The sequence below is a fragment of the Phacochoerus africanus genome, chromosome 4, assembly GCF_016906955.1.
Source record: "Phacochoerus africanus isolate WHEZ1 chromosome 4, ROS_Pafr_v1, whole genome shotgun sequence".
NCBI classification, from domain to species: Eukaryota; Metazoa; Chordata; class Mammalia; order Artiodactyla; family Suidae; genus Phacochoerus; species Phacochoerus africanus.
In genome coordinates this window covers 53,987,264-53,997,393 of record NC_062547.1, presented here as the reverse complement: position 1 = coordinate 53,997,393, position 10,130 = coordinate 53,987,264, and the positions used below count along the sequence as shown (strand labels likewise).

At 36.0% G+C, this 10,130-nt stretch overlaps 1 protein-coding gene across 1 annotated transcript; it reads right to left on the bottom strand.

Annotated features, from left to right (window-relative positions):
- Positions 1 to 3,412: 3,412 nt before the first annotated feature.
- On the bottom strand, positions 3,413 to 4,375 carry LOC125124156 (olfactory receptor 2T29-like). Its single transcript, XM_047774308.1, has one exon. The coding sequence runs from the start codon at positions 4,373 to 4,375 to the stop codon at positions 3,413 to 3,415; it is 963 nt and encodes a 320-aa protein (XP_047630264.1).
- Between the last annotated feature and the right edge of the window lie 5,755 nt (positions 4,376 to 10,130).

Genomic DNA, 10,130 nt, shown 5'->3' with positions numbered 1-10,130 from the left:
GCAACGCTGGATCGTTAACCCACTGAGCAAGGGCAGGGGCCGAACCTGCAACCTCATGGTTCCTAGTCGGATTTGTTAACCACTGCGCCACGACGGGAACTCCTAGGAATTCTGAGTATTATAAACTATATATAATTTGGCTAAAAAAATTTCAACTATATACTTCTTATAAATCATTAGTAGTATGGTCTGTGGAAAGTTGTATTTTAGACATTTTATTTTAAATTATTCTATTATTTTAAAATCATTTTACTTTAAATATTATTTTCCTTGAGATAGAGTAAAAAATTCATCTTTGGAAGTATATGGTTCCATACCACAACCACAGTTTGTCTTGTTTCATTCTCTGTGTGTGTGTATGTGTGTGTTTGTGTTTGATATCTAGGGTGTTTTAAACAGAACTTGTAAATGTGTGGATTGTATGTTCAAGAAAATTGAGGAGTGATACATATACTCCTCAATTTCTTTAGAGGATAAAGAGTATATATATTTTATTCATTCTGTTCACAACAAAAATATTGTAAACTGATTTTCCAACTTTGTTTCCACAAATACTGCAAGATACATATTTTATAGTCAGGATTGTAATTATGTGTTTCAAAAGAAAGTGAAATCTGTACTTTTGAAACCTTCTGAAAATATGCAAATTGACATAGTCAATTGGAAATTATTATACATGCAGATGAGTTTGTGATTTTATGGAACAGATTCAAGAGGTCCTGCCTTACCCCATACCCAGCACAATTTCTTCTCGATGTAGTGCATGGTCCTTCCACCAGGCAGCTCATGATCCTCCTTCTCCTCATTCACCACTACCTAAAGTTTTGCACATTTCTAATTAATTACCACAATTTTAATGTTTTTGAAAGGCAATTCAAATCATTTAACTACTTAAAAAATCTGGGTAACAAAAGGACAAGAAATGAGACTGTGGAATAAATCAGGAATGGAGACACTGGAGTATTGACCTCTCCTGCTTGGCCAACCACCTATCTTTACTCATGCGCTTCTTTTTCCATGGCATTATGTCCCTGTGCAGGTCCTCCTGCCCCAAACACCTGCACTCATCTGAGCTTAGCTTCAAGTTACCTTTCAACACTGAGATCCCAGTCATTTTCCTCAGTCTCCTTTTGTTTGGCTGAATGTGAATGTCATAGAACTCATGTATCATTGTAACATGTATGCTTTCCCTATGAACATAACAATAGATTGTATCTTTTATTATAACTCTTTTCACAAACTACGCCTAAAGTTCAAATTTCCTAGGGATAGGAGCCATGTGTCATTCAGATTTTAAACTAATTTTGGCTATGTTAAAAAACTACAGTATAGCATAGGAAATATTTGTTGGATAAATGAAAGATTAAATGTTGATGTTTTTCTACTTGCTTGGATAATGCTAATTATTTCAAATCATAGTAGTGAATATTCCCTAAACACTACTTTTACACTTTAGGGTTAATATTTTCCCCACAGTAAATTCTGTGGGGTTGGATTCCAAATCTACCATAAGGTATTAATGATTTCAGAGAGCTAATATGCAGTGCACACTTGCAGGGTTGGACCCAGAAGAACAGAGCAGCCCTCATAAACGAAGGCAAAAGGCTGCATTGTTGTAGTAATTATCATACATGTTAACTCGAACATTTTTAAAATATACACACTAGTACCAAAGAGAACATCAGAAAGAAAAAAAGGAGAAAATCTGATACTTTACTTTTTGTCCTCACACCATGCACAAAAATTAAACTTAAAATGGCTGAAAGACTTAAATATAAGACAAGACACCATCAAACTCCTAGAAGAGAACATAGGCAAAACACTCTCTGATATCAAGCTTACGCATGTTTTCTCAGGTCAGTCTCCCAAAGCAACAGAAAGAAAAGGAAAAATAAACCCATGGGACCTAATCAAACTGGCAAGCTTTTGCACAGCAAAGGAAACCAAAAAGAAAACAAAAAGACAACTTACTGTCAAGGGCTTACTCTCTAAAATAATCAAACAACTTATACAACTCAACATCAAAAAAGCCAACAGCCTAATTGAAAAATGTTCAAAAGACCTGAATAGACATTTTTCCAAAGAGGATGTACAGATGGCCAACAAGCACATGAAAAAATGCTCAATGTCTCTGGTTATTAGAGAAAAGTAAATCAAAATCTCCACAAGATACCACCTCACACCAGTCAGAATGGCCATCATTAATAACTCCACAAATAGCAAGAGCTGGAGGGGGTGGGGAGATAAGGAAATCCTCCTGCACTGTTGGTGGTAATGTAAGCTGGTACAACCACTATGGAGAACAGTATGGAGGTACCTTAGAAATCTATACATAGAATTACCATATGACCTAGGAATCCCACTCTTGGGCATGTATCTGGACAAGACAATCCTTGAAAAAGACATATGCACCCGCATGTTCATTGCAGCACTATTCACAATAGCCAAGACATGGAAACAACCCAAATGTCCATTGACAGATGATTGGATCAGGAAGATGTGATATATATGCACAATGGAATACTACTCAGCCATAAAAAAGAACAAAATAATGCCATTTGCAGCAATAATGCTACAGATGGAAATAGAGACTCTCATACTGAGTGAAGTAAGTCAGAAAGAGATACCATATGATATCACTTATATCTGTAATGCAACATACAGCACAAATGAAATTTTCCACAGAAAAGAAAATCATGGACTTGGAGAATCATGGTTGCCACGGCGGAGAGGGAGGAAGTGGGATGGATGGGGTTCTTGGGGTTAATAGATGCAGACTCTTCCCTTTGGAATGGATTAGCAATGAGACCCTCCTGTGTAGCACTGGGAACTATGTTTGGTCACTTATGATGGAGCTTGTTAGAAAACAGAACATATACATGTATGTGTAGCTGCATCACCATGTTGTACAGTAGCAAATTGACAGAACACTGTAAGCCAGCTATAATGGAAAAAAATAAAAATCATTATATAAAAAATAATTTCATGTATATAAACAAGTACCATGAATATTAATTATACAATTAATACATTTATCCTTTACCTAGATTCACCTGTTAACATTTACCCCTTCTTTCTCTCCTTTCTCTTTCTTCGGTTGCATGCATTTTGACATTTTCCTCTAAATATTTTATTACATATTTCCTAAAAATAAGAATATTCGATCACATAATCAAAGTGCAATTATCAACTTCAGAAAAATGTAACACAGGTACAATAAAATTGTGTGAATATTTGGAAGGAAGGAGTATAGAAATGAAGAGCTTTCTCATACAGGGAAATAATGCCTCAAAAATGGTTGAAGATGGGATGACACATCATGGTATGAGAATATGAAGAATAAACTGGCATGACACTATATATTTCTTATACAGAGAGTGAATTAAAATAAACTATTTGTATAAAAAGTGTCTTATTTAACAGTTTTCTGAAAGACAGCTTCCCCATTCAACATTTTTCTCAGAGCCACTGTGACATCCTTATTTCTAAGACTATAAATTAAAGGGTTTAGCACAGGAGTGAGTATGGTGTAAAAGACAGATACAACCATGTCCTTCTCAGGGGTATGATAGGAGCTGGGGAGCATGTAGGTGTATACGGCAGCCCCGTAGAAAAGGGTTACTACAGTCATGTGGGAAGAACAGGTGGTGAAGGCCTTCTTCCGGCCCTCTGCTGAGTTCATTCTGTGGATGGTGAGGAGAATGAAATAATAGGAGCTTGAAATGACTGTGACAGGGATGAGGATCATGAGGACACAGCATAGGTACATGAGGGTCTCATAGAGGGATGTGTCTGAACAGGAAAGCTTCATTACAACAGGGGCCTCACAGAAGAAGTGATGGATCACCCGTGATCTGCAGAAAGGGAAGGTCATGGTAACTGGTGTGAGCATAAAGCCATCCACTGATCCCAGGAACCAGCAGCCAGACACCAAGAGGAGACACACCTTATGATTCATGAGAATAGAATAGTGGAGTGGATGGCATATGGCCACATAGCGGTCATAGGCCATAGCAGCCAGAAGGAAAAATTCTGAACCTCCAAGTGTCAAGTAGAGAAACATCTGCGTTCCACATTCAGGGGCTGAGATCTTATTCATGCCCATGACCTGGTCCATGAGCATCTTGGGCACAGTGACAGAAATGTACATCACATCTATGAGAGACAACTGGCTGATGAAAAAGTACATGGGGGTGTGGAGATGGGCAGTAGAATGAATCAGAAGGATCAAGATGCTATTCCCAGACAAGGCCATCAGGAAAATCACAAAAATGACTGCACAAAGGAGAGCTGGGTGCTTGGACTGACGGAAGAACCCCACTAGGATGAAATCCATCTGCCCGGTATGGTTGGCCACCGAGGTGGAGTTGTCCATGAGGTTTCACCTAGGCCACCAAAGAGAGTTTTGGGATTAATAAATCACTCATGGAATATGACCACCTGAAATGAATGTTTAGTGAGCTTCTGGTACATGTGTGTGTATACGTGTGCATGTGTATACATATGTGTATGCACAATATTCCAATTATACTAAAAGGAGGGTACTGTAGATTTGGATGTTTTAAGATATCTGTATTTCAAGAAATTTATTGGAAGGTAGGAAATTCACAAAGTGAGTCCAAGGAATTGGTTACCAAAGCTTGCCAAAGTTGAAAATCATGAAATTTCTTGATGATTTTTTAATCAAGTATAGACTTTTTCACACTTCTCTATGCAAACACAAAGAGTAAATTATTGGGGAAAAAAGGTAAATCAGTTACCTTATTTCTACAAATTTTTTTGTTATAGAAGTCAGAATGTAATCAACTTCTCTGGTGGAAGGACTCAACAGGATCTTAAAAACTCTTGGAAATATATTCCCTATAGGAATGAATTAGAAAGTAACAAATGTAATTTGGGGGAAATCCATACCAAAGGTTTGAATGCACTTTGCCTCTAGGTTCAGGCCATGCTGTGAGGCTCTGTGGTCGTGCAAAGCGAGCCAAGCATCCACAGGAGCAGAGTGAATCTTCACCAATAACTAATGCTTTAGATATCCTAAGGGCAGTGACTAAAGAGTCCAGACTCTGCAGCTGCACTAAGGCTATGGATCCAGATTAGCTTCTACCAACCATTTGTTTCTCTGCTCTAATTTAAAAGATGATAATAATGTAGGATCTCAAACATTGTTAGGATTAAATGAAGTGAATATGAAAGTTCTTAGAACTTTACCAGTTATGAATACATAAGCACACATCTTGTTAAAATACTCTTATCTACAGTAATTACTACGCAGAATATATGTAAGAGATCACTGTTACTATAATTGTTTTATCAGTTGAGATGTGTTACTTCCAGTTTTAACATCTATTCATACATATGCAAATTTGGATTTGATAATTTCTGTAGTCCAAGACTACAATGCATATAATCTCTGAATTTCTGTAAATATGTACAAACTCTATGTAAATATGTATTTATACACATATAACTGTAAATTAATATGTAATAAACAGTTCTTATTGGAACCCTAATTAGTCAGAGCTTTAATCTTATCTAATCTAATTTCATCTTCTTAAAGCTCCTACAACTTGCTCTAAATCTCAAAAAGGACTCACATTTAAATGGTCACAGCTGGAATTCTCATTGTGGCTTAGAGGAAATGAACCTGGCTAGTATCCATGAGGATGCAGGTTCAATCTCTGGCTCTGGTTAGTAGGTTAAGGGTCTGGCATTGATGCAAGATGTGGTACAGGACACAGACACAGCTTGGATCTGGTGTTACAGTGGCTGTGGCATAGGCTAGCAGCTGTAGCTCTGATTCAACTCCTAGCCTGAAACTACATATACTGCACTTGCAGCTCTAAAAAAATAAATGAATAAAAAAGAGGGGTCACTGCCAAATATGAAAAATAATGGATATGTATTCATGTATAAGTGAATCACTGAATTGTACAGCAGAAAGTATCATAATATATTAAATCAACTATACTTCAATAAAACGTTAAAAATGGAAAAAACAAAAATAAATGAAGAAGAAAAATAGTCAAAATCCATTAATTAAATAATTAATTAAAGATCACTGCCATTTCCAAGACAAGGTCTTCATTGTTTTGCAATTGCCTGCCTATAGAAATCATTTTTACCATGGAAACAGACGCAGAGAGGAAACTGAACAACACTAAGACATCTGTGACTCTGATTTAATATTCTGTTAATGTTCTGTCTTCTATACTGCTTCTCACAGACTCTATCTGTGTAGGACACTGAAGACAAATCAAAGAAAAATAAAAGTTGGTTACACTGAAGGAGGTCATAGTCTATTCAGAGAGAAATATTGTATAAATGTGAATTAAATTAGAATTTTAATGAAATACAAAATAAATTAGAAAGAACAATAGAAAACAAAAACACCTGGCCTTTCTTAAGAGATTCAGTAATAGCTTCCTCTATAATTTTTCTTAGGGATATTAAACAAGACCAACTATTCAATTGTCAACATGGTAAATGTTAAATTTTAAGAGTTTTACCAAAAGGAAGAGAATATTGGCTTACATTTTGGGGAAGAATTTGGAAGTATTTATAATTCAGGAATAATTCAATAAGAATTTCCAAGTTTCAAATATATGTTATACTCATATAATAATCTCACAGACTAATTTAAATATTCAACTTATTAACAGTCCCAAGATCTGCAGTGATGAAACAGTAGAAAACAGTGAAAATGAGTTTGATGTTTTAATATAAATATCTAACAACTCTGTTACACATTCATTAAAAATATAATATTTTTGTCAAATTCTACCAACACTTGCATATAAAGGCTGAGTTCTGTGCAAAATTTAAAAACTGTCCAATAAACACAAAATGTACCTGTGGAGGAGCCTCTATTTGTGGTCAGAGTGGAGCGAGGATCAGTGTGGTGACCAGCAATGTGAAGACCTCAGAGCTGTTTGCTGATGAACAAAGGGAGAGAAGGAGGGTGAGTGGGAGGCACTGGGTAAGTCTTGGTGTCACTTTGGTAAATGGAAATCACAGTGATCAAGCTGCACTGAGCAGCCTACCAAGAAGTGAACTCTGCCTGTACCACGCAAGACACTTGGCCTCCCTCTTTACTCTTACCCTTCTCTAGCCAATTGCCTGAATTCAAAATTAATGCATATTTAACTTGAGGAATTACTAACAGTAGTGGTAGAATAATATCAAATCATATATGAAGCTGGCAGCCTCCTGGCAATTGTTTTATCACTTTACATATTTTATCTTTTCAATAGCCTATGAGGTGTTTACCCAGTTTACTTTCTTCTTTTAGATATTAATTTATTTAGGTTCCCAGGTCTTCTGCCTAGACTCACATCTTGGCTCAGGTGTTGGAACACAGAGGCTGTAATACAGCCTAAATTCTTTAGGACCCATTCTTCCCTCCATGGCCTCCAATTTTGATATTACCCACCCACTGTCAACTACATCTAGGAAACACAAATATGACTGAGAAATTTTCAGTATTCTTCCATAGATAATCACCACACAAAGTAAAATGAGTTCCTTTTCTTCTGTTCAATTTCAGTCTCAGGCAAAAAACAAAACAAAACAAAAAAACAAAACCCAGCATACAACAAGTGGGATTCAACAAGTAGGATAGAAATTATTTTGTCTATGTATAATTGGAAATCAGAACCTGTATCCAAATATGTTGCAGTAAATACATGATATATAAATGATTCAGGGAAATCAAAATATATTTGCTTCTCTTCACAGAAATAGATAGCAGAAAATAAAGAATTAAGGTTAAGAATTAATTCAATATGACAGAAGATGAACAAGTAAAAAATAATAATTACTCTTTGCTCATGAATTTCTGCCTTCCTATCTGATTGACCTCAGTATCAGATGATGCCCAAAGCCTCATCTAGATGAGCTTTTGGAAAGTGTTCACAGTTAGCTTTATAAAGAAAAATAGGAGGGTGATAACATCCCTGGTTTTACTGTGCCTATTAGGGGAGTGTATGAACATCTGCTGTTCATAAATCCCCTATGGATTCTTCATTCATTCTTTAAAGAATAGTGGAATTAAGATACCTAAAAGTAAAAGGAAATAGAGATCTCTGTTGCATTTTTTGGTTTTTTTTTCTCATTTTTATTTCCTTTTATTATTAAACTAGAAATCTTAACCAATATTAAAATTCATCTCATCTTAACATCATTAGCACATTCCTATCTATGAAACAGATATTAGCTTACATATGGCCTTAGCCCCTTCATGTTAAACAATATTTTCTTATGTGTGTGTATATGAATGTATGTATATATATATCCTCATTTAATCTTCAAGAACATTTTGTGAAGTATTGATGTTTGCCTTATCTTTCATGGATACAGACTCTGAAATCATCTAATTGATGTGTCTAAGAGAACACTAATAATAATATGGTTTAGACAAAATTGAGGTGGTCTCCTTTACATCATCTGGATCATTCTCCATCTTTCACTGATTGTGCTTTTTCCTCTTTCACTAAGTTACAATCTGTGATGCTTTAATATTGCATTGCATATTAGTTTATTTGTTTTTAATATAAATGTCAGCACTTTACTTAGAGAAAAATACAAAAAAAAAAAAACAGAAATAATTACAGGGAAAAAAGGTTAAATGTGTCTACTCTACCAGACAAAAATCACACCATAACAGGTACATTTTCCTTGAGACTACAAATATTTACAAAGTGTATACCACTTAACAGACAATTAGGACAAATAAGGGGGGAACTATAGAAACCATTATCACATAAATTTCAGGTAAATACTACTGAACTATTTTTCTTTTTTTTTATTTTTTCCCACTGTACAGCATAGGGATCAAGTTATTCTTACATGTATACATTTTCCACCCACCCTTTGTTCTGTTGCAATATGAGTGTCTAGACAAAGTTCTCAGTGCTACTCAGCAGATCTCCTTGAAAATCTATTCTAAGTTGTATCTGATAACCCCAAGCTCCAGATCCCTCCCACTCCCTCCCCCTCCCATCAGGCAGCCACAAGTCTATTCTCCAAGTCCATGACTTTCCTTTCTGTGGAGATGTTCATTTGCGCTGGATATTAGATTCCAGTTACAAGTGATATCATACGGTACTTGCTTTTGTATTTCTGGCTCATTTCACTCAGGATGAGATTCTCTAGTTCCATCCATGTTGCTGCAAATGGCATTATGTCATTCTTTTTATGGCTGAGTAGTATTCCATTGTGTATATATACCACATCTTCCTAATACAATCATCTGTTGATGGACGTTTGGGTTGTTTCCACATATTGGCTATTGGGAATAGAGCTTCAATGAACATTCAGGTGCATGTGTCTCTTTTAAGTAGAGTTTTGTATAGATAGATGCCCAAGAGTGGGATTGTGTGGTCATATGGAAGTTCTAAGAATAGATTTCTAAGGTATGTCCAAACTGTTCTCCATAGTGGCTGTACCAGTTTACATTCCCACCAACAGTGCAGGAGAGTTCCCTTTTCTCCACAGCCCCTCCAGCATTTGTTATTTGTGGATTTATTAATGAGGTCCATTCTGACTGGTGTGAGGTGATATCTCATGGTAGTTTGGATTTGCATTTCTCTTATAATCAGTGATGTTGAGCCTTTTTTTCATGTGTTTGCTGGTCATCTGTATATCTTCCTTGGAGAACAGTCTATTCAGGTCTTTTACCCATTTTTCCATTGGTTGATTGGCTTTTTTGCTGTTGAGTTGTATAAGTTGCTTATATATTCTGGAGATTAAGCCCATGTCCATTGCATCGTTTGACACTATTTTCTCCCATTCTGTAAGTTGTCTTTTTGTTTTCTTTTTGGTTTCCTTTGCTGTGCAAAAGCTTTTCAGTTTGATGAGGCCCCATGGGTTTATTTTTGCTCTAATTTCTATTGCTTTGGGAGACTGACCTGAGAAAATATTCATGAGGTTGGTGTCAGAGACTGTTTTGCCTATGTTTTCTTCTAGGGGTTTGATGGTGTCCTGTCGTATACTTAAGTCTTTCAGCCATTTGGAGTTTATTTGTGTGCATGGTGTGAGGGTGTGTTCTAGTTTCATTGCTTTGCATGCAGCTGTCCAGGTTTCCCAGAAATGCTTGCTGAATAGCCTTTCTTTTTCCCATTTTATGTTCT

Bases quoted from the DNA above. Each gene is read 5' to 3' on its own strand.
- LOC125124156 (XM_047774308.1), bottom strand. From the start codon at position 4,375: ATGGACAACTCCACCTCGGTGGCCAACCATACCGGGCAGATGGATTTC.